Raw genomic sequence first — 24,609 nt, 5'->3', positions numbered from 1 at the left:
GCAAGCCAAACCACTGGACGCATCTGCATCACTCACCGCGGCCTTTTTGTAGTAGTTCTTCCGCTGACGCTGTTCCCGAACGTGTTCCCTCAGCAGCTGCTGCACATACTCATCTTCGGTGATAGTGGGATCGTCGCTTTCCGTGTCGCTCAAGAGGAGATCGTATAGCCATTCCCGATCGCTAGTCAGATCGTTGAAGTTATAAAGCTGTGCTTTGACACTTTGTCGCTCTGTTAAGGGTAATTTTAGGAGGTGTACTAAGCTGCTCCAGATACCAACTTACCTTCCTTGCTCGCCAACAGACGACACTTCCGCTTCCTGGACTGTTTCATTCGGACCACGCCCACGGTGGAGGAGTCGTCAGAGTCCTGTCCATCCTGTTCCCTCTTGACCACATGCTCGTCGTCCGTTTCCTCGTCGCTACTCAGTGGCTTCCGCAGGCTTCTTTTGGCCATATTCATGAAGGGTCGCATGTTGAGGGCCGCCTCCAAGCGCTGGATGTGCAGCGGCTCAGCCATGGCACGGGGGCGTGGCTGGGGCGCCGGCACGGACTTGGCTTCCATGGCAGCAGCGATTTTAGTCAGCTTTTACAAACAATTATCACGTAATTTTCCTATTTATGCGGCATGCACAGAGGTAAACAACAGTATGACCGCAACGGGATCGGCGAAAAAATACCAGCGAGTAACCCTCATATCGGTATTCATCACCATTCGGACAGTGGGTTAGGTACCACAAATATAATATAATTGAAATCTCCAATAAATCGTTATTTTAGAAGTTCACAACATTAAGCATTTTAAAATACATAAATGCATGAAACAAGTTTTGTATATTACACTGATTTTTAGCTTAATAACATATTTTCAGTGGAAAAATGTAGCAAGCAGCTCTAGCTATATACGTTTTCCAGCACTAACATCCAGCTGTTAGAGGTTTTGTTTTGTTTTCAGTTTGTTGCAGTTGAAGTCGATGATTTAATAGTATGTAGAGTCGATAGAGGCGTCGATAGTTATCGATGCTTATGTGGCCAGCTGTGCTGCACTGGGAACTCTGCGAGTAAGAAAAGAAAACAGTTCCTGGCAAATTACCAATTAAATAACTTAAATATTTGCTTTAAAAAAAAAGATAATATAATTAAAATTCGAACTCCGGTAGCGAATACGCTTACAATTCTAAGCAAATTAGGCAACAGCGTTTGTTATGTCCTGGTCAAATGCACTATCCAAAGAAATCTTGAAACCAGAAAGTTTGATCATTTCCTCAAAAGTCGCAGTGGTCATTGCCGACAAGTTTCCCAAGGCATCTTTCACGTGAGCAAAGATTGTGCCTCTGCCTCCAGCGGTTTACTATCTCCAAGTAACAACTTCTTTACTCCGTTTAGTTGAACCGTAGCCATCTGCCGCTCTTAGAGGAGCTGCATCTGCTGGCCAAGAATGTTGTGGAAGTGAAAGGAGTCCAGTGGCAGGACTTCAACGTAGGATTCCACGCGGAACCTAGCATGCAAAGGCTCCACCTGCACGTCATCTCCAGGGACTTCGTATCAACAAGCTTGAAGACCAAGAAGCATTGGAACTCATTCAACACCGAGCTGTTTGTGCCCTACACAAGTAAGGCTATTGGAACAGGCTTTATATGTGGCCTGTTCCTGTTGTAAAAGCAAATAAATCTAATGATCTAAAGTTAGCCAATAGAGATGTGCCGGCGCTTGCGCGGCGGTTTTTATGAGCATTCCATACAGAAAGTGTGGCAGTATTAGCTAATCGTTATGAATTTTAATATATTTTAGTAATTTAATATTTCAGAGCTTTACGCCCAGCTGGAGAAGGAGAATAGCATTTCGCGACTCCCGAAATCACTGAAAGACGAGCTGCTGGCCAAGCCACTCATTTGTAATCAGTGCGAGTTTGTAGCGAAAAATTTGCCATCACTCAAGGGGCATCTGGTGGGGCACCTTCAAGATCCGAAATCAGTTTGCCAGCGAACCACTAGCGCCGACTAGGGAACCAGTTCATTCCCACAGAAAGCAGAAGAGTCAGCTGGGCTGCTTTCAAATTGCTTTGATTTCGGGAATTTCCACGGATACAAAAAGAAAATGGAGGCGGATAAATTGGCATTTTTCCGAGATGAGCTGAAGCGCAAGCTAAAGGATAAGAGGAACTTCCTTATCGAGAGTGACCGGGCGGTTGTCATTAAAGCGGACTATCCTAAATCGCAATACCACTTTAGGGTGGTGGCCAAGGAAGAGTTCAGGGATATAACTGAGGTGGGTTTGTGGCAGAAGGTTGAATTCACTATTCATGCTCCTTCCCTATAATCAGTTAACCGAAGAGCAGCTGCCCTTGCTGGATCACATGATGGATCTGGCGAATCAAATCATCGAGAAGCAGAAGCACCTGGAGTCGCGTAATTTTCTCATCGGTTTCAAAGTCAACACCTTCTGGAATCGTCTAAATCTCCATGTTATTTCTGACGACTTCTATTCCATGGCCATGAAACGTCCAAGTCACTGGAATAGTTTCAATACGGAACTATTCATGCCCTTTCAAATTGCGTACTTGATGCTCAGTGTTCAGGGATCCATTGAATCCATTTCGGAGGAGACATACAATAAGTTGCGAGATAAGATGCCATTGCGATGCAACCAGTGCGAATTTGTTACTAATATGCTGCTGGATCTGAAAGCTCACTTGTATCAGCACTGGCGGCTCAAGGAAGACAAGCGCGATCAGAAAAAAAAAGTCGATAAAATAATGAAAATGATATCTGAAACCAAACTGGATGAGGCGGAGGCAAAACCGGAGCTGCTGCCTGAAGAACCTATTCAAACTCAGCCCGTTGCCGCTATCGCCCAGTATTCCAATGAAAATCCAGGCAAGCCCTTAACGCCGGAACAGCAGCAGGCCCAGAATGGTTACGACAAATACATTAACGGACCTCCTGTGAACATGATGAATCAGAAGAATCCCAACAATCAGTTCCGGAACAATCCGCACTTTGATAGACAACCACAGAAACCGCAGCAGCCCCGTTTTAGGCCACGTGGACCAATGGCTCCTCGGACTGGTCCACGCTTTCCGCATAATCAACAGCACAACAGATTCAGGGCTCCAGGATTCAACGCATGTCGTCAACCTCATCCACTGTACCATTCAGGGCGTCAGCAATTTCCGAATGCTGCATCAGTCAGCGGTCGTCAAGCTGGGCCGCCAAGTCAGCAAAAGGGAGCTAGACAGAAATGGAATCCAAATAAGATATTCAATCCACAGAACCGCCAGAATGCAGTCCAAGCCCAGCCACAAACTCCATCATCTTAGGATCATTTTTCCTATTGAAACAATTCCTAATTCCAAATTTCCAAAAGCAGTTGGTAAACTACCAGAAAGACTTTAGATCCACAAAAATCTTTCCCAAATTGGCATTTTGTAGTGAATCAAGACCTCAGAAGTGATACCAAGCCTCTAAAATCATTAAACCAAAGGTTTATGATTTCGAATTACATATAATTAAACATTTTAACACAACCAATTAGCATTGTTATTGCATTTAAAGAGCGACATCGATAAAAACAGCAGATGCTAAATCTATCTTATGTTATATCATTATATATATAAATATACATTGCCAAACTAAAAACCTTTTTTTATAATCCTTATATTTTTATCTAAATAAAAATAAATTCGTAATGATACCCCAAAAATATCACAGATTCCAATTATTTATTATCGGGTGCTGATTGAAATTGATTTATTTGAATACTAGATTTATTTGTCATTGTATTTATTTATTTGTACTTTAATCACCAGAATTCGACATGTCTTGGCAATTCGGATTAATCAGAGACATGGCGAGGACCTTCTACCTGATTACCTCGGTAAATCGGAGCAGTTATGCCCGACAAGTTTTCCAAGGCGAAGCACCACTATTTGGCCCTTCCACGGACCGACATTCCCAGTATTTTTCATGTAAGTGTCAATCGCAGCAAAAACTATTCCAAACCTGTAAAATAAACTTACGTCTTTCAGCTTAACCGGACACATCTGCCGCTCTTAAGGGAGCTTTATCATCTGGCGCAAGAGGCTGTCAAAGTAAAAGGAGTTCTTTGGGAGGATTTCCAGGTGGGATTCCATGCCGAACAGAGCTTGCAAAGGCTCCACATGAACGTCAACTCCAAGGATTTCGTATCACCATGTATGAAGACCAAGAAACATTGGAACGCGCACACCACCGAACTATTTGTTCCCTACGAAAGTAAGTAAGCAATGCAAACCAATCCGATTTGATTTATGAAAGAAATTTGTGATAATTATTCCTTGATTTATTCAGAACTTCTTGAAATATTTATATCTGTTATCTTTTAGAACTGCACGCTCAGCTGGAGAAGGAGAACTGCTTTACCCGACTGCCAAAATCTCTAGTAGATGAGCTCTATTCGCGGCCTCTGGCTTGAAATCAATGCGAGTTTGCCACGGACTCGCTTTCGGACTTGAAGGCGCACTTGTTTACCACTGGCATAATAAAGATAAGGAGCGTGAGCAGATGCACATAATAGATGGAATAAGTAAAATGTCATTACGAAACACTCGGCCGAAACACATCGAATCGAGGAATTTGCCGAAACTCAATCTGTGGAACCATAGGTTGCATCAAGGACCTAGGGCTTTTTTTTTGGAAACGGTCATTCTCAAAGTCAGAGCGACAACAGGTGCCCAGGATACAAAGGGTGTCGACAACAGGCACCGCATTATACAACAAAATCTTTTGCTGTTGAGGGAATTCTACTCAATGGTCAACAAAATGGAGCGAGCCCAAGACGTTTAGCGAAAAAGGATCAACAGATCACACATGAACAGCCTAATCAGGACTCAAATCAACAGAGTAGTCCAAGCTACAATACTCAACAGCCAAATGAAAGACAGTCAAACCATAAGATTCCGCAGCCACAGCCAAATTTTAAAATTCATCAAGTCATTGGCGAGAACAACAATCTTGCAAATCATTAAGATCTTAATCAACGAAACGGAAAAAAAAAACAAGAGGAAGGCAAGAAGAAAAAAGAAGAAATCACCTGGGATTCTACATAATCAAGAAATTTTGGCTCCACTACCTCCAAACGATTTCAAAACAGAGTGCAACTCCTAGAATATTTTTCCTGTATGAATGCCATATTTTAAAAATAAAATTCTTGTGGTCTCTTAGGAGTTTGCACAAGTTTTGTAAAGCAGATATCACTTTAATTGTTACTTTGGCACCCCTCGACCCATCCCTGCACTCAATTAAAGTGCTCTGGCCAACTGGAAGAACACCCACGGCTAATTAAGCAGCCACCGTGGAGAATCGCCAGCTTCAGCACTGCTCCCCTCCTCCAGCGCCAGTTGGAACTCTTATTAAATTATGATTCTGAATTCGAAAAGTCGACGAAGTTTGTCGGGTAACCAGTGTCCCAGTGGGAGAAGGATAACTTTACAGTGGATGCCCGCTTGAATTGAATAGGCATGCCAATAAATGGTTCTATCAAAGTATTAGTTCTAAAATTGAGACACTATCTATTTATGCCCAGTTAAGCTGTACTTATTCGACTCCCTTTAATTTGCTCTCCTTTATTATGCTCTGAAATGAATTTATACTATTTAATTAGTTAATGTGCAGTAAATGTCATATGCTGGGCTCATCAGCCGTTCATTTTACACTTTACAAGGCGGAACATAAGCTAACAGGGCATAAAGTCACTTGCCGTTCCTAGAAGCTAATACACTTCGGACCATAAACAGAATTCAAGGCAACATCCCTGAGATAGTGTGTTTTTTGCAAGTATTTAAATGTTTCTAGTGTGTCACAGTGTCAAGGTGTCCGAAAGCTGGCAGTGGTTACAAAGCCACAGCCCCATCGATATATCTCGGGTTTGAACCTCCACCTCCACCGTGGGGCTCCAGTTTCGGTGAACAGTCAACAGCTCCATTAAAGCTATCTCTCCCAGCCTTGCCACCTGTTATGTCTCGAGCAACAGGAGGCCATTCATAAAGGACGTTACTTGGGAGCAGTGGAAAGCAGAGAGAAAGGTTCACTAGCAGGATTCGCTGTGATTACCACTCGACTTGAGTCCTTTTTCCAAGCGCATGCTCGCAGACGAAAGCTTTACAGTGTGGACAAGGAAGAGGTCCTTTTGAGGGGAAATACGCACCTGAATCGTCTTCATGTTAAATTGCCTGTTTAATGATCTTGCAGATCTTGCTTATACGGTGTTTAAGGCCCTCAGTACATGTATCTCAATGCTTATATTAGCAGTTTTGGATATATTTAATGAGCTATTTTATAAGAAAGTTCATTTTAAAATAATGTTAATGTTTTAAACACACATAACTGCTCTCCTCTGGCTCAAAGAGCAAACTCAAAGTCCTTTTTTGCCATCGAAATATTTCTCAAAAAGGGATTTTTTAATAAATATTCATAAAAGTGAAATCTTTTTGGTTGGCGAATGGAATTGAGCACATGTGGAATGCTGCCATGCACGTATGCAAAATGTTATTAATATGCTGATGATATTGGGAAGCCAGTTTCTGGTGCATTTTTCCGTTCCGTGGATTGTTCTCATGGTGAATAATCCTTTGCTCCGTCGTCACGCTTTACGCCGGTGTGGAAAATCAGCTGAGTAAATAAGAGGCTCAACATCAATTGCTCGATTTAACCAATTTGCACTTTTTTCCGGGCAGAAAGTATACCAAGAATAACAACAACGACAAAGAGCCACAATAATAATAACTTTTCATAACCCCATTGTTGTTAAGAGGCCCCAAGTGTATGGGGTTGGTATCCTGGAATATTTCGTATATCATGTACAAACAATAGGCATTTATTGCAGTGCGCTTTAGTAAAGTGCAGGTTAAACAATTAATTTGGTGGATATATTAAGTTACATATATATATATTTATATATATAAGTTCTGTTTTAGAACCGTAATTAAAGGATTTGAAATAATTTAAAGCTGTTTTATTTATATTTTTCTTTCTCAATTTATTCACACCTACAGCTCCTTCTACCGAGATCGAAAAATATGCACAAATAATGCACCAAGGAATTTTCCATTTATCCCCTTCGACTTTCGTTTCCGCAATCCTTTCGCAGCGAATGCACAGGACAAGCGATGACACGGCGGGATTGCTCCTCTCTCGTCGCGCGCCATTGTCCTGGTTACGGGGCGTATGAGTAATATGCCAATTACACATTTTGTGCATTCTCCTGTTGCTTGTTCGCGCAGCTGCTTACATTTTTATGTTTCCCTTCCTTTTCCGCGTCAGCGCTATAAAAATATTGTTGTATTCTTAACTTTTTTTTTTTGGTGTCGCCTCTTACTTTTCAGCTGCTTGTTATTTGAGTGGGTGTGTGTTTATCTGCAGCGACGTTGCGTATACGACGTGGTGGCTGGAAGCGGCTTTGGGCCGTATAAAGTTGTCTGAGCTAGACGATTTAGAAAAGCAAAAGTAGTAAAATTTTTAAAGCTTTTTGAATAAAACCGTAGCTGAATATAAAATCAAAATCTTTTGGCGAAGATATGTAGAAAACTGTGCGTCATAAATGCATATCACGTTTACAGTCCTCTTTATTCTGAATAAGTTTTATCTGCTGTTGCAACAATATTTTGCATTAACCTTGGTCTGTGAATTCCATATATCATTTAAATATGCATGACTGTTTTTCATAGGGGTATGCTGCTCATATAAAAAGTTTGCACTACTTATTTCTGATCATTTTAACACCGGTTAATCAACATGAAGTGGCTCAATTTTTCAGTGCAATTAATTTTTTGTCTGCCCAGTTTTTTGGCTACTTTTAATCCTTATAGAAGAAATGTGGAGTTGCTTAATCACGAACCAGTACTAGAAATATATTCAAAAAACGAGTTGGCTTCTGTGGAGGAACTTTGGTTGGACCAGAGAGTGGATCATTTCGATAAGAACAACAATAGAACCTGGAATATGGTATCGTTTTATCACACAATTATTTTGAATATGAAAAAACAAAGTTATTTTTTAGCGTTATTATCGTAATGCCAAGCATTTCAAGCCCCAAGGACCCATTTACATATTTGTGGGAGGTGAATGGACCATCAGTCCAGGATTATTAAGCACTGGATTAACCTACGACATGGCAGTGGAAAACTCGGGAATGCTTTTCTACACCGAGCACCGCTACTATGGATTGAGTTTACCTTTTGGGTGAGTTAGACTGAAATCAATAAAGGGAATACCTTAATATATTACACATATTTAAATCTATAGCCATGAGAGTTACCAATTGATTAACCTTAAGCAACTGAGTCTTCATCAATCATTGGCTGACTTGGCTCACTTCATACGCCACCAAAAGTCAAATGGCCCCGAAATGGAGGACTCCAAAGTCATTTTGGTTGGCGGCTCATATTCGGGCAGCTTGGTGGCCTGGATGACTCAACTGTATCCGGATTTAATAGCTGCCAGCTGGGCCTCCAGTGCACCATTATTGGCGAAAGCGGATTTTTTTGGTAAGCTGGATATTTTTTTACAGAGACCATCTTTTATATTTAATTTTTAGAATACATGGAAGTAGTCGGCAAATCAATACAATTGAGCTACGGCAACAACTGCTCTTTGCGTATCGAAAAGGGTTTCAGATTCTTGGCAAAGCTATTTGATGGCGATGAAATTCAGGAGCTGCTCTATAATCTTAATGGCTGCGAGGATTATAGTCCCAAGAATCCTTTGGATAGGGCAGCTTTCTTCAATGGACTGGGAAACTATTTTGCTTTAGTGGTGCAAAGTTATAGGTAAGTGAGATAAAATATACTTATAAGTATCATATTTATATATATTTTAATTGTTAACACTTTGGAGTGCTTATATACCCCGGCTTTGTGAGACTTTGATGAGCCTAGATTCCAGTGATGAGCTGGCATTCATAGAATTCTTAAAACTACTCTATTCGGAAGGAAGGCGCTCCAGTGATTGCCAGGACTTTGGCTACTCATCCATGCTAGAACTTTTCACCGAGGATTCAGTTCAAAGTTCGGAAAGTAAGTAAGCAAAACGGCAGGAAATTATATTTTTAATTCCATTTCGTTTTCCAGCTCGTGCCTGGTTTTATCAAACCTGCAATGAGTTTGGCTGGTACACAACTACAAAATCCAAATCATCTGCGTCCCAAGCCTTTGCCAATCAGGTGCCCCTGGGCTACTTCGAACAACTTTGCCAGGATGCGTTTGGAGCGGAGCAGACTGCCCAGCAATTGGCCCAGCGCATTGAGCAGACGAATAGCAAATTCGGCGGATTCGGGTTCAATCAGAGCGAGCGTTATGCTCAGGTAATCTTCACGCATGGCGAATTGGATCCGTGGAGTGCTCTGGGCCAGCAAAAGGGCGACCAGGCTATAGTCCTGACGGGTGAGTCCTTGCCAAATGATTGAAAGACCCCGCTTAGTTTCGTGCCACGTGCCACAGGCTACTCGCACGTCGAGGATTTGGCCAGCATCCGGGTGACGGACAGCGTGCAGATGAATCTGGCCAAGCTGCGTGTTATGTCCTTTCTGCGACGCCACATATGAATCATACCGGATCCACATCCAGATCCACTCGAATAAATTATTAAACTAACAAATGCGTCGTGTGATGAGCCCATTTGAAAATGTCATGGGAGCAGCTCCTCGTGTCCTTTGGCAAACAAAGTGATAAATGGAGTGATGCTTGGACACTAAGTGATATGTCTGGTCCGTTGGCTTGCGTAAACAATTTTCCCGAATGCGGCGTTCTTGTTGATTAAGAAATTGCACTTGTCCTTTGGCTTTTGCATTTTCCCCTGTTTGTTTGTCTTGGCTTGATTGGTTGATTAAGGAACCCATCGAGTGGACACCTACGCCTCCATTTATGTGGGTGGCGTTTGTCAGAACTTTCTTGACATGGGGTGAAGTCTTAAGGTGTCTCAAAAAGCCGCCTGGTTAGGATGTAATATATTATCAATGGATATTTTCTTATTAAATTTCAATAGCTAACTACAAAATGTATATTACTACATTAAAAACCAAATTCCAATACAAAAAACAAACCATGTCTTCAGTTAGTTTTAGCTTTCCATTTATTTATTTATTTAGGAAAGCTACATTTAGAAGACTCATTTAATTAAGTGATTCAGCCAGGAACGCCTAATACCAGATGTCGGGAAAGTTGAGCCGTATTTTTGTTTATTATCCGCCCTCGGAAAAGCTTTTTACTGCCGCTTTTCGCATTTGAGTGCAACGCCAACGCTCCGAGGACATCGTCGAATCAGCGTCACCTGCTGGTCTGCGTGGGCGCCCAGGAAAGTCGCCCGGTTGGTACCAGAAACTATTGGATACATTCGCAGGAGCTACGGGATTTGGGGGCTTACGGGGTATATGGGTGGCACTACGGGTGGTTGCGTGGGCCGACCAAATGGGGCGGGCCGGCATTCGGAGCTCTTGCTCTCTCCTGATGGCTCTCATTCACTCCGAAGTTCGTATTTACATTTGTACCACTGTTGCTTGGCCATTTACACATTGGTTTTGGCCCTGTTTCACTGCTAAGACCACGGCCAGGCGGATGCTGTTGGCGCTAATTAGTATTTGTTGCTTCATTTATTGGCTAAATTACGAGTGGATGAGCTTCGGCTTGTCTAGTCTTAAGTGGGCAAAGGATTATCAAGGTTCGGAGAGTTGAAGATTGCCAAGATATATGTCCCTGCATCGAATTACTTCAGCAAATATTACTCAAGTTCACCGAAGGTTTGGTATGTTTTTCAAGTTTGCTTTTTTTGTAGGTCATCCTTTAGTTTTAATGCTCAACGTTTGGTAATGTTTTTTTAGTTTTAAAGTTTTGAAGCTAACGTTAAATATACAAAGGTAAAAGTATCATAAAGTTGTTTGAGTTACCAGCCTTGAATGTAAAGAAACACTTAACTAAAATGCTTGTTTCAACAAGATTTTATTTGATTTTTTCCATCCATGGATGGCTTTTTTTTCAAAATTGTGAAATAATTCGGTTATAAGAATAATTATATTATTATATTATAATAGTTCAGAATACAAACGATTCAAGTAATTGTTATATATTTAGAACTTCCACCTAAATGAATCATCATGAACGTGTATCAATTTCAAGGTCTTTGCGGTGGCCCCAACCCGCAATGTCTCCGAGTTGAGAACCGCTCCTGGCCACCAGCCAGAAACCATCAACGCAACCAACGAAATATGGCCCAGAGCAGGTGCTCGAGCCCTGCGAGTGACATTGAGAGCACGGCAAAGAGCGAATGCCGCGGGGAAAAGCGAACCGCAGAAGGGTGGCGCAGGAGAGAGGCATGTGGCTTTCCACTCGTCCGGGAAATTCACTCGACGAGGACTCGTGCGTGGGCGGCGGCGAGGCTCAAGTTGAGTGGCGGGAAAAGTGCTTAAAAGACGAGCGCAAACCGCTCAACGCTTCAGTCGAGTTTGAAACTTACACTCAAGCGGAGTTGTAAATAGTTGTTCGAGTTGTTGGCTCGTACTCAAACGTACTGTAACACCTTTATGCATTTAAGATAATCCAGCCCTTGAGAAAATACAAGAGAAATATACTGTTACAAGAAACGAAATTCAATATAAACGTCAAAATGATTTCCAAAATGACGCGTGTGCTATTACATGACTTGTGACATGAAACCGTTTAAAATTGTGTGGAGAAACTGTTGAAGAAACCCAGGCTCACAAAGCCAAATCCCCACGAAATTTGAGTTGAAAAGGAAAATCTGTGTGTGCGGAAAATTGCTTCTTTACGGCTCCGCTCTGTTGCTCTTCATTACCTTTACGCTGTACCTTACCCACCCGCCAGCACTCCCCCAATTTTCTCGGATTTTTTGTACGTTGTTTTGTTTTTTTTTTTCAAGCCTAGGCCTCGTTCGTCTTGTCCCGCTTCCATGATTCACGTTGCGTATACGCCGTGTGGCGTCTGGTGGTTAGGGTGTTCGAGAGTGTGCGAGAGTGTGTGTGTGCGAATGTCGGTGGTGTGCGTGTGCCTTGAATAACAACACGCAGTTGTTGATTGTTCCCAACTTCCTTGGGCTCTTGTTGCCGGGCCGAGACCGCCCCTATAGTCCCTAGCCTCTGGCTTTTCTGGCTGCTGTTAAATTATGCATTAAGAACCCCAAGCCCGCACAAAGGCGAAAGTGAATGCAAAGGAATGGAAATGGTTTAAAAATACTGGCTGCGAAATTCTGGCACATTTCCGTTTGGGTGTCCACAGTAAATTATGCAAATTAATGTTTGTTTGTGATTTGGTGGCTCTTTTTTTGCTGTTTCGCTTTTGGCCAAGGTGGCCGGGAAAAAGTTAAGATTTAGTGTTCTGTTAAGTTTTTCTGGCTTTTCTGGTTTTTATTCATCTTTGTGGAATTTAAGTGCAAAGATAAGTTTATTTTCGGCTGTTATTTTTTAACAGTTTTTACGTTCTATACCTTGAGAAAAATATACATTTTTGCCAATACAGAAATCTTAATTGGAAGTTTACTTTATTGGTATAAAAATTTACGTAAAAAAAACTCTACTAAAGCATCAAAATTACATCAAAAATTGCAACTTGAATATTTTCATAAACTTTGTTTCATTGAATGAAGAAACTTATAGCTAGTGGTATAACAACTTTAAGTCTTGAAATTCGTTTATTTAAGTTTTATAAATAATGCTTAATTCCAATGTATATTTACAATGATTTTTAACAAATGCCTTTTCACACTTAACCTGCTGCTCTTTTTACCTTTACCTCCATAGCTTCTCATTCGAGCAATTTGCGCCGAATTATTTGGCCATTTGGCGCCGTGGCCATAATTTACTTTACTTTTCCTGCTCTCTTTGCTGCGGATTTCCTCTGGCCTCCTCTATTTGTCTGTGAGTCTCTGGTGGCTTATATTTACTATTTGTCTAACGTGTCTTTAGAGCCAAATGCTCGCCGATTCGACCAGCAAAGTGTCATTGTGTTTGTGCGTGTTTTCGGCGCAACTGTCGCAGTCTGCGTTTTTAGATGCTTATTAAATCGGTGGAGCCAAGACAGAAGTTTCATCTTCAGTCTATTAAACAATTTTATGTCCTTTGTTTTTCTGTTTTTTTTCCTGAGCTGGTGGGCTGAGTGTAGTTTATGTCTTCCTGGGAATTGTCAGAAGATTTTACGGCTTAATTCCCTGGCGGCTGATGAGCAGCCAAAAAGTTGAACTTTCCGACTGTGAAAATTTCCTTTGGCTTTTTTCGAAAAGCATAAAATTAAAGTCAATCTAAACTTTATAGTTTGGCTTAGCAGAAACTTTTATATTGCGTTGAAATGAGCGGACTTTTTAACACCAAACTTATCACTCAGCCAAGCTGTGCTCTGTGGAATTACTAATTTGGGTAAATATTTTGTTAATTATTCAATGCTCAAGGCCTTTGCGAAAACTGCTGACTGCAGCTGTGAAAAAGACTAATTAAAAAGCTTGGCCTTTCCCTTCTCAAAACTCGAAGCCCGAGTTTCGGTGTATTTTGTCGTGTGTCCATTTTTGATTGCCCCAAAAAGTATGCCAGAAAGTTACGCCACTTTTTCACTTCTTCAACTTTCGCTTACACAAAGGAAAAGGAACAAAAACGGCAGGGTTAACTTGGCTATAATTAAAGGTTCGCCACTGTCTGGGCCCTTTTTTGCTGCAACCATTTTCGACTGCCATTTCACTTTTTTGTTACACGCGGCGTATGTGTTCTGGGTGCTCAAGAGAGTCATTAAGAGTCGCTCGAGTGTGTGAGTGCTGAAAATCCATCTAAAAATTATACGAAAAGGGTTGTTCAACTTTGTATCCCCTGATGCGGCGGGCTTTTACTTGCCCAGCTCCCGAAAATAAAACAACCGGAGGAATTCGGGCGAGGAGAAGTTAAAGTTCGTTAAGTTGATTAGATGGCAGTGTGTCAAGTTGCTGTGGCATGTAAATTGCCTCCTGGAGACATCTTTCCATAATCCCAAGCACAATTGGTGTCGATTTCTTAAGGGCTATATTGAGTAATATAGCCTAAGCTTGAAAATTTTTTTTGGGCTGTAAGAATTTGAGAAAGCTTCGAAAAATACTCATAGACACACCAGATTTATGATATTATTCGAATATAGTTGTGAATTAAATAACAAAATCCATGCTTTTAAAACATTTAGACTGTAATGTCAGAGTCATAGAAACAAATAGCTAACGCATCAGAGAAGTAATTAAAAGTTGTCATAAAATGTGAAACATGGAAATGATTTTAAATCCAAATGTTGCGCTTGAAAGTTGAAAGCAAACTACTTTATATTTTCATAAAAATAAGTTTAGAACTCCTAATGAACTTTTCAAATTTTTCTCTTATCTTTTCAGTGTAGAAAAATGTAAAAAGTCGACTAAAAACATATATCTATATACACACATATAAATATTTGTTTGCTGCAAAATTATTTTCAACTTTAATTTCAACGAAACGAAAATAAAAACAAACCAAGAACAAACGAAATCGAAACAAACCAACCAACCGAAAAAAAACAACCAAACGGGTTAAAGCTTGCATGTAGTCCCCAAAACCAAGTAGTAAAGGATAAGGAAACTATATAGAACCGATCGATATAGGGAATCGGGAAGAAGTTGCAGCTAATTTCTGGTTCGTATAACTCCATTAGAAGGCGATTAGCATATTGAAGGACGAGCGGAGACAGCGGCGGGAAACCCGCTGCAGTGGCTGAAGTGCCAACGATAATTCAATCAAAGGGCTGGAAAAAGTTGCCCGGAAAACTGCTTCTGTGCGAAGTAGGGAAAGAAACTACAAAACTCCATCAAAACACTCGGATAAAGTGGAAAACGTGTGCGTGCGCGTGTGAAAAACTTTTATCATCAGGCCGAGGGTCTTAATTTCCACACTTTATAAGTTCCGCCAGCCAGCGGTATATGTCCTTCTTGGCCATGGACCACCACCACCACCACCATCATCATCATCAGCAGCCGCGTCAGCACCACCTCAGCATGTGGCCATCATTCGCCATCTGTCTGCTGCTCCTGCAGACCACCACGACCACCATGGCCATCGATTTGAGTCGTTTGTACGGGCACATTGCCAATCCCATCGTGAAGCGGAGCGGTAAGCAATCGGCCGCAGCGCCGGCATTTTCCATATATTGGTAGCTCATTAGGGGAGCACCTGGCGTATACTCAATATTCGAATGGGGTCCATGCTCGCCATTTTCCTTTTTGGGGTTTTTGTTTGGTCGAATTTCCATTCACTCAGTATGTTCTTTCGGCTTTAGTCCATTTTTCTTTTCTGGCTTTCCTCTTAGTTTCCACTGCTCTAGTTTACTTATTGCCCATACTCAGCCTGCAATGAAGCACAGGAATTCGCCACTTTCTTTTATTTTACTTTAATTTGCTTTTTATTTATTTGCACTATTGCAGCTGGCAGGTGAGCTGCATAATTAATGTGCACGTACTTTTTATTTATGTTATTTTTTCCTTTTTTCTCTGCTTTTCTACGGGTTTTCCATTTGCGTGATACGGTGGCCAACGATGGAAATCTTTGGCTTTCCGTTTAAAGTTTATGTAAATGATTTTTGTATTTTTTTAAGCAGCTGAAAGTTTTTCCTAGGCTGGGTTTTTCCGCGCCTCCGTTCGTGCGGGAATTTTTGCTGCTTTTTTCCAATGCTGCTTAAATTGTTTAATTAAGGTCCGCGGGCGTTCGTTGATTTGCGGCATTTGAAGCATGTCAGAAATAATGCCAAACCTAATTAAATTATTCATTTGATGTGTTGTGAGCCCTCTAACCAAATAAGTAATTAACTCAAGCCAGGACAATAAATTAACGAACAAGTGTATTTCCAACTTAGACTTCAATTAGTCAGTTGCTCAATCGGTCATTAATTGCAGCCATTTCATGAATATGCAGAGCTAATTTATTTTATTATACATATTTCTGCGAACGCTCCATTAAACGCTCTATGCCGATTTGACCAGAAATTGAACTGCTTACTCTTTCTAAATTCCTTGCATTCGACATTTTGGCAGCTTTATGTGGGATGATAGAGGAACACAATTTCCTCAATTCACTTTGCTCACAGCACGTCAGTTTCAGTAATTACACTTTTAAAGGTCTCGAAAAAAAAAACATCTACAATTCATGAGAATCAGGAAACCTGTCAGCCACAAAGTAGCCACGAACAAGGTTCACTTTGAAGAAAAAGAAAATATATAAACAATTTTATAATATTGTATTCTGATCAGTTTTATATAACCAACTTATCCACATAATGCAAACTGCATATTATAATTTTCTTATATATAATCAGTTTAATTAATCATAATCTTAATCTATTGCTTTTAGTTCGTTACTGAACTCGATTGTATAATCTCAGCTCAGAAAACGCTGAAAACATTTGCTGAGATAAACGTTAGCCAATTTGTCGCAGCTTCCCCTTTTGCAATTTCTCTGGGAAACCCAACTTTGCCGGGCAGTGTAATAATTTTAGTTTTTCCTGTCAGTGACAACATATTTTATGCTGCAATTTCCCGCAGAAAAGAAACTCGCTGCATTTCTACGGCGCTCCTTAACCCGCTGGCTGCCTTTACTTAACATTGGCTCCGGGGTTTTAGATTTTGGGGGTAAGGGTTTGCTTTTGAGGTTGGCTTGGGCTTGACTTTATTTATTGTGGCTCGCTTTTCTGCTCCGGCAATCTGGCATTGTGGCATTCTGGCTTGGTGACGAACGATAACGAGCGTGGGTCGCCTGGCAGGTTGTGGCATTGTGTGCTGGTCGTAATTTTTTGGTCAGCTGCCCTGTCGGACAATTCTGGGCCAGTTAATAAATGTGCCACCGACAGGATTCAGCAAAGCACTCTGGAATCCAGCGCGCAGTGACAACTTGAAAGGGTTTTACGTCACTTCCGTTTCCTTTTCATCACGAAAGCATTCATTACTTCTGATTGGTGCATGGTTTTTCGCTTTCAGTGCCGACATTCGGCTGAGTAACACAATGTTAATTGGATCAAATGGAATTGTTGGTAAATTCACTTTGGCACGCGCACTGCCTTTAGTAATTATAATTAAAAAATAATCAAAATTCGAAGGATAATTTTATTTATTTAATGTTATGTATATCAAAATGGGAGCTTGCTGAAAGTCCTACTTTTGAGTGGCCAAAGAGAAACAATTATGAATTTAAATTCCTTTGCATGCACAAATTTAAAGTGGTTAAATTAATTTTTTAATGCTGTACAGACATTTTGACACACTTTCATTTTAATAAATTAAAGCAATTGTATTGATTGGCAATTTCCAAACAAAGCCATTAAATTCAGCTTTCTAGCTCCACTTCATTTGCCTTAAGTAAGACGTCTTTGCATAGTAAGTTAACATTTCCTCCGTTTAAATATTCATTTAGTAGCGTAGCCTAGAGTATCATAAATATTAAGCGAATAATTCAATTAGTTTTACGAGCGCACTCAGTACAGTCAGTCTCGTGGCATAAATTATGCAATATTTGATTTGTTCTTGGCTAATGTGTTTGTTCGAAGGAACAAACCGGCCAAAAATCGTGGCAGTTGGCTGGGGAGTTCACTTTTGCCTTATCCCAGCTGCGCGATGTACGAGTTTGTGGTGACTTAAACGGCAACAAATGGCAAACAAAACGTACCATACTGGCTGGCTGGCATTCGCCGAAGCGTGCCCCACATGCAAATATCCTGTTTCACAAAAATACGTTTTCGTGGCAAGGCAACTGCAACCAGTGGAAAAGCACTGAATACCGAGTTCTGAGAACTGAGCACCGAGCACTGAGCCAACTGACGGACATATTGGCTTACAAAACAGTCCGTGGACTTGGCCATTTCCACTTACGTGATGACTCGAACTGCAGCTGGCGCAAAATGAAAATTCCATAAAAGCAAAGCCGCAAAATAGCAAGTCCAAAATCAACAGAGCGCTCAGGCAAAAACTGAAACGTGATTACGCCGCGCATTATGGCCAACTACGTTTGGCATTCAAAAGTTGCAGCCAACTAGACTCCAGTTGGCATTAACTTGCTCTCCAAAAAGCATTTAGGCCAAAACGGCAGCCATGCTCTTGAACCTGAAAGTCTTTGAATAATTTTATTAGCAACTTTTGGCCCAGACTTTTGGACCATGTTTCCTAATTAATTCTCTTGGTCGAGCATTTTGCGTGCTCTCTAGGGGATTAGAAGAAGGCTTAGCCGCCAGATATGAAACCCAAGCTGGGGGTTAAGTTTTAATGGGGTTTTTGCTGCGGATTTAAATTGTAACGAAATGGGAAGTAAAGGCAATAAGCAGCTGGCTTATTTAACCTTAAAATATTGTATAAATGTGCGATCGTCACGAGTTCAATTCAAATTAAAGGAGTTTGTCTGATCTCTTGTTATGTAAGGGCAATATAAAGTTATAATTTTATTGTTTGCGTGCACAAAGATAATATGTTCTATTTGCAACTCTTTTGCTTATCCTATGTGAGCACGCAAAACTATTAGAACTATTAATAATCCGACAGTAAAAACTTTTCAAAATCAAAAATTGGCTCACTTTTTTGTGCAGCAAACTGTTTTCGGTTATGAAAAAATAAAGTAAAATATTTAAAAAAGAATTCCGATCATGTAAAGATTCCTATTACTTTATCCCCCTAAGTTGACCTCTTATTTCATTGATTTTATCAAAAGCCTCGAAGTTAAAAAACTGCTTATAGCTTTCTTTTATAACTTGGTCCATACATATGGGACAACGGCCATACCAAAATTTGTATACAAATTCTATATATACAAACTTAAAGCAGAAATAACAAGTGTACAAGAGTACTTTACTTTTGTACTTTATATTTCCATCGAGAATAATACATAATTTTAAAAGTATCAAGCACAAAAATCAATAATGTTGTAACACCAATTATTTCGATACTAAAGTGTACGTGTCGAACAAATTTGTAGTACCTTTGCGGCATAAAAGCAAAGCAAACTCCTGCTGGAAGTGGAAAATATTTATTGTTATTGCCATTGCCAGTTTGTTGCTACTGGCATAAATAATAAATTCTGAAAGAAGAGAAACAATATGGGAACAAAATACGTTTGAAAGCATTGACCAGGACAAGGCGATGCTCCTGTAATTTACAAAAGCCATAAATTCGGTGCCGAAAGGTACGAAATCGGAAGATGATATGGATTGCATAGTATGCGATAAATTAAATTATGCTGACAGTTTAATTATGCTTGATTGCCAAGATTTATATCGCGGCCCTAGAGTTTGTAAACTCGGCCACTGATATGCAAATCTATGAATATTTAGTACATGTGCGTATGCAAATTGAGTGACTTCATGGGTGCTCCGGCTGGGTCACGTATACGCCGCGTTGCCCATGGACACCGATCAATCCACACTTTGTGCCCATTAACTCGGTAAACTGTCATCTGGTTTACCGAATATAAGCCAACAAATGGCCATCATCGAGTTGTGGCCTGTATGTGCATCATCGAAATTGGTTGTGACAGTGTGGAAAGGTCGTTAAAAAGTCTGTGGCGAAAATTACATTTCATTTTGATACGACAATTATGTCGCGTATATGGCACACGGCTAAAGTTTCAGCACAAAACGAACTGGAATTTAAGTTACGCCTTGTCCTTCGCCTCAATCGATTGCAATTGATTTTCACTCGTTAAATGCGCACTTTAACACGCCGCCCCAGATTATCAATTTGTTCATAAAAATGTTTACGGTTTCTGTCCCGCCTTAAAGTCTTTTTACCCCCGACGCAGACGCCTCGAGTCATAACTAAGTGTATTTTCCTTTGAATTTCATTTTTTATTTTATAGCATCATATTATTTTACGATCCAAGTTTTGCTCACTCGCGCGCCTAAGAAATATCTGTTTTATATGTTGTCAATTTTTACGGCCAAGTCTGTCCGGGCAAAAGTGTTTTGCTGCCTTCGCCCGGCATTCATTGTTGCCTCATTTATTATTTATTTGCTGCGCACTAAAAGTTCGCCAAGCCAAGGCGAAGCACAGAAAACCTAGCCGTGTAATATGCATAAAAGAAAAGGAGGAGACCTCGGAGCAGGACATTTTAGCAGCGTTACTCATACGCCGCGTTGGCTATATAAATAGAACCATTCAGCTGGGCGAAAAACACCAGTTTTTCATTAACAAAAATGTCGTCATGGGCAAATAGAGGCCAGAATGGTTGAGCAGCAATTGCCCTATTGATTTTCCTGCACACAAAAAGGCAAAGTTGATATATATTCTTGAACTTGAGAGCCCTTAAATAATAGGCAAAACTATTCACACACTATTGCCCAAGTTAAAGTGCCCCACAACCCTTTCTGATAAATGGCAAAATATATTTTGTAAATCCGCAGCCTGCTGCTGAGTTGGCAGCTGCTTAGCATACTTACACATTTATGGCCAATGCCAGGCCAAGATATTATTCGAAATGGCAAATGCACAATACATAAATCCAATTTCCAGCGAGGCAGCACACTTACATTGCCACAAATGGAAATCCGTTGGCCGCAGATGAAGGGACGAAAAGATAACCACAGATGCAGACGACTGAAGAGCTTTCCCAGTGAAAATCCACTTGTGACTTGCGCATTTCTTCGACTCTGGCCCAGAAGTCTTAGGCCACATCTTAGTTTTGCATATCCAATTTAGCTGGCGAATGCAATGAGAGCTGTATCTGTTGACTGGGAAATGGCAACACCAGGGGCAGGCAGGTGTTGCCTGCGATTTCAATATTTTGTATATGTGCTCTTTACCCAGCCGGCAACAACCACAGTTTTCCCAAATTGATTTGCTTAAAGGGGCAGGTGGGCGGCAGCTCGGCACATTTGCGCGAGTTTTCCAGTCATTTTCACAATTTTCACTCATGTGCAAAGTATGCATAACATCTGCCCTTTACCCGAACATTTCGTGGCATGTGTGAGAAATTAACTTGGCTACACTTGTGACACAAACTAATGCAAAATGAAATTTCGCCTTTCTTTAATTAAGTTCCTTGGGGGAGGTGAAAGGAAAACTTGGTCTGATACTTCAAGCTCTCACCTCATGACAAAAAACTTGTAATTAGTTAGAAAGCCTTTAGATTACATTGCAATGGTTCTTATGGTTATTGCTACAATTTCTGAACAAAGTCTGATAATTAATTTTCAAGACCTGCCGTTTGTATCTCAACTGAATTTCATTAGACAAATAACCATTTAACTCAATGGCCTCAAAGATCTGGTTATGACCTGTGTGAAACACTTTCTTTGTTCGGCTTTTTGGGGGCGGGATAATTGAATTGGTATTTCATTTCGGTCTGCTGAATAATTCAATAGTAAGTTGAATGTCCGTTTGGCTAAAACTGGAAAATATAATAATTAGCCTCCAATTATTTATGACTTGGCCCAGGCCACAAAGTGTATTTAAATTTATTTGCAATTTGCTGCGGTCGGCAGGCGTAAATGTTCATTGCTCTATTGGTTTTATTGAATTTCTGCGGTTAAACGATGCCTCTAACCCACTTGATTACACAATTCTCATTGGGTTTCAAATCAAAATGAAAAATGGAAAACTTTCTGCCCGGCAAACGCCGACATTGTTGGCCAAAAGTGTGCGTTTCGTACGGTTGAAGAATGAAAATTGAGTGAAGTGCACATAAACAAAAGGGAAAGTTTTCATGCATTTGCAATGCGAAAAGTTTATCCAGGGAAGTTCAAGGCAGCAGCCGTCATGACCATGGTCAACATTTCAGCATTTTTCACTTTTCTCCAGGTGAGAGAAATGGCTGCCGCCTGAACGCTTTCCCACATTTTCACTTTTCCAGCTCAAAGAGAGGTGTTTTCCTAGGTGGCTTGCTGAGCCGTAAGTGCTGCGATGAAGTGCGCCCGAGTTATCGTCGGGACGAGCTGCTGCATAAGCCAGATTAAATGTATTTTCCATTACTGTTGCATGCCACTTTCGGCCAAAGTAGACACAGACACCGACACAGTTCACAGCTCTTCTCAGCCGGTTCGGTTTTCCAAGTGGCCAAGAGTGTGAGTGGGCCAAATGGATGCGGTCGTGTCTGTTCGAGCTAGGTGTGTGTCCCCTAAGAGGAAACCCAATTTTCCGTCTTAATATTAGGCAGTTGATGTGGCTAGCTCCTCACGTCCCCTTATTTGCGGGCCATTACTTTGGGTAATTAAAGAATTAGAATTTAAAAGTAAGGTTGGTTGAATTTGGCCAGATTTAATTGCATTCTCTTCTGACTTTAAACCATTTATAAAAACTAATAACCTTTTTTCCTTCGGAAAATCTACTCTTAATACCATTGATTTGGAACGAAAATAAAAGAAAACGTTGTTTACAGAAAAGTACATAAACTAGCTTGAGTACAACTTTAATGTTAAATGGTTGAAGAACTGCTGGCACTGAAAATTTTGAGAACTGCTTTCCTCAAGAGTAAAGTAAAATTTAGAAATCTAGCAAGCGCCGATTCGCCGGATCCTTCAAACTTAGGACTCGCCCTCAGCCTCGGTGATTGAAGGCTGTTTGGTGGCCAGTGGTGAACCGTTTCCTTCATCCGGAATAGTGGGCACCGTTTTGCCGCCGAGCGCGAGGAGAGCCTCCGGCGACATCTCCTGGTGGGCTTCCTCCTCCTCCTCGCCCTCGCCTTCATCGAGCAGCTTTTCCTCAGGCTCCGGCGGCAGCCAGCAGGTTCCCTTGACCAGGCGGTCCTCGATCTCGGCGATCTCGTTCTTGTAGTACTGATTGAAGTCCGGTCGCTCCCATATGCTCTTGACCCACTGCAAGTTGAAGTCCATTTTGGTGCAGCAGCAGAACTTGCGCGACTTGTGGCACTTGGGGCACTTGGCCGGCTGGCGCGCAGGATGTGTGTACTGCTGCTTCTGCTTTTTCTTGCAGCAATATGGACACACGTGCTTGGGCTTCTTTTTGCTGGAGGAGCAGGGAGTCGGTTCCTTGGCATAGACCAGATGACCCCGCTTCTTGGCGCAGAAACAGCAGTTGCAATCGTCGCCCTCCGGCTGCCTCTTGCGCGTCTGCATGCGATCGTAGAACTTCTTGAAGGCTATCTTGATCTTGGCCTCGTAGGCCATCTGTTCGCTGCAGGAGAGGCCATCGAAGCGGGCATAGGACTCGGCTGACTTCCTGGCTGCATGGACCCAGACGCACTCATCGTTGTACGAGGGTCTGCCCTGCTCATCGTAGGTCAAGTCCACTTTCGGCTCGTAGTAGAAGGCCTTGAATCCCCTCTTGATGATGGCATAGGCCAAGTGGGCCTCCACCTTGTTCATCAGCGACTTCTTGCCCAGCTCGTGGAACAAATCCTCCTTTCGCAGTCGCTTCTTGGGCGTGGTATCTATGCAATAGCACACCTGATCGTAATGCAAGAAGGCATACGTGATGATGTCCACGGTCGACTTCGCTTTGCACTCGTGCAGTCCACAGATGATCATCACCTGGGACAACGTGTTGGCCAGATCGAGGACATTTTCCAGGAAAATCGACGAGGCATTCACCTCGCCCAAGCACTTGCACTGGGTGTGCTGATCGATTATGCCCAATGGAGCATGCCTCTGGCACTCCTTGTGCTGGCAATTATTCCGGCATCGAAAATCGGGCATCGCATGATGGGCCTGCATCGCGAATCGGTCTTACCTCTATTTTGATGCTGTTTGCTACTACTTGCAGCATGTACAATTTTCGAATTTTTTACCTAAAAGTTTTATTTTTCTAACTAGTTGATAAAATGAGACAAGCCAAATGAATGTGTACGAACGAATGTTCTCCTGACAGGATTTAAATTGCAACTAGATTACGTTTTTCCCATTTAGTAAACTAAAACGGGAGAGGAAAATGTATTTTTTTTTAAATAACCACATTGATAACGTGCCAATGCAAAATACAATTGTTGCAATAAATCAAACTACACCCGCAGTACATTTTCATTTGTAAGAAACTTCTAGCAATCAAATGCTCTTCCGTTTAGGAGAATAAAATATTCACTTTTTTTGTTTGGAGAGATTGTCGTACTTTAAAGGTATGAAAACATACCAATTTTTATAAAACCAAGTTTTTCTTGGCCAAATTGTGTTTCTATTCCCAAAATAAACACGAGTGTCAGATAACAAGGCAAAGCCTCAGGATTTTCTCCAAATTTGGTTACTTTCTTGGCTTTTCGTGTTGTCGGGAGCCAAGCGGCATTTGATACGGCATAGATTGTTTGAGTTGTGTTTTCGTTTGTTTGCCCATTCCTTGTAGACACGTATAAGTTTCGATGGGTCAAATATTTGTTAGGCCAACAGTGGAAATTTTCAGGCAGCCGCCAAGTAGGCGACGCGACATTTCATTTCTCTTTTTGCGGCCTTCGTAATGGATGTCCTTTTTTTTTTGGGCGGGATACATTCGTAATTGTTGATGACGGCATTGAGTCAGTTTATGATTCATTGGGGAGCGGGAAATGCGTCTGGCAGTGGCATAAATAAAGTACGACATCCTGAGCTCGTTCCCAGGGGAAACGTCAGCGCAAATACATCAAAGAATTTATTAGACAAGCTTTGCCATATCCGTTTCCTGTTGACAAATGTCACGGGAACCGAA

General features: G+C 41.3%; 5 protein-coding genes and 1 pseudogene across 5 annotated transcripts in view; 4 read left to right on the top strand and 2 right to left on the bottom strand.

The window, feature by feature from the left end:
* LOC117142550 (chromatin-remodeling ATPase INO80) overlaps positions 1-563 on the bottom strand; it is a 33,768-nt gene extending 33,205 nt beyond the window's left edge. Inside the window, exons 1-2 of the mRNA XM_033306600.1 lie at positions 284-563; positions 37-230 (exon numbers count right to left, since the gene is read on the bottom strand). Of these exons, the coding sequence (XP_033162491.1) occupies positions 37-230; positions 284-563 (474 nt within the window). The remainder of the gene's footprint in view (positions 1-36; positions 231-283) is intronic.
* An 85-nt stretch (positions 564-648) lies between these two features.
* Positions 649-3,700, top strand: LOC117145237 (aprataxin-like protein). Its single transcript, XM_033310813.1, is given in 5 exon segments — positions 649-720; positions 985-1,059; positions 1,385-1,610; positions 1,806-2,266; positions 2,322-3,700. Coding segments are annotated over 5 exon segments (1,830 nt in total). The 3' UTR covers positions 3,318-3,700.
* Positions 3,701-3,789: 89 nt separating this feature from the next.
* On the top strand, positions 3,790-5,245 carry LOC117144298 (annotated as a pseudogene).
* Positions 5,246-8,143: 2,898 nt separating this feature from the next.
* Positions 8,144-9,574, top strand: LOC117145742 (putative serine protease K12H4.7). The gene is made up of 6 exons (XM_033311503.1): positions 8,144-8,214; positions 8,278-8,519; positions 8,570-8,801; positions 8,869-9,047; positions 9,102-9,413; positions 9,471-9,574. Exons 1-6 carry the CDS (start codon positions 8,144-8,146, stop codon positions 9,572-9,574), a joined length of 1,140 nt encoding a protein of 379 aa, XP_033167394.1.
* Positions 9,575-14,449: 4,875 nt separating this feature from the next.
* LOC117144499 (IDLSRF-like peptide) overlaps positions 14,450-24,609 on the top strand; it is a 35,274-nt gene continuing 25,114 nt past the window's right edge. The window contains exon 1 of the mRNA XM_033309685.1: positions 14,450-15,124. Within this exon, the coding sequence (XP_033165576.1) occupies positions 14,935-15,124 (190 nt within the window). The 5' untranslated portion in view covers positions 14,450-14,934. The remainder of the gene's footprint in view (positions 15,125-24,609) is intronic.
* On the bottom strand, positions 22,237-23,789 carry LOC117144498. Its single transcript, XM_033309684.1, has one exon. It carries the CDS (start codon positions 23,649-23,651, stop codon positions 22,503-22,505), a length of 1,149 nt encoding a protein of 382 aa, XP_033165575.1. The 5' UTR covers positions 23,652-23,789; the 3' UTR covers positions 22,237-22,502.

This window comes from Drosophila mauritiana, chromosome 3R (assembly GCF_004382145.1).
Source record: "Drosophila mauritiana strain mau12 chromosome 3R, ASM438214v1, whole genome shotgun sequence".
NCBI classification, from domain to species: Eukaryota; Metazoa; Arthropoda; class Insecta; order Diptera; family Drosophilidae; genus Drosophila; species Drosophila mauritiana.
This window is presented reverse-complemented; position numbering and strand designations above follow the sequence as displayed.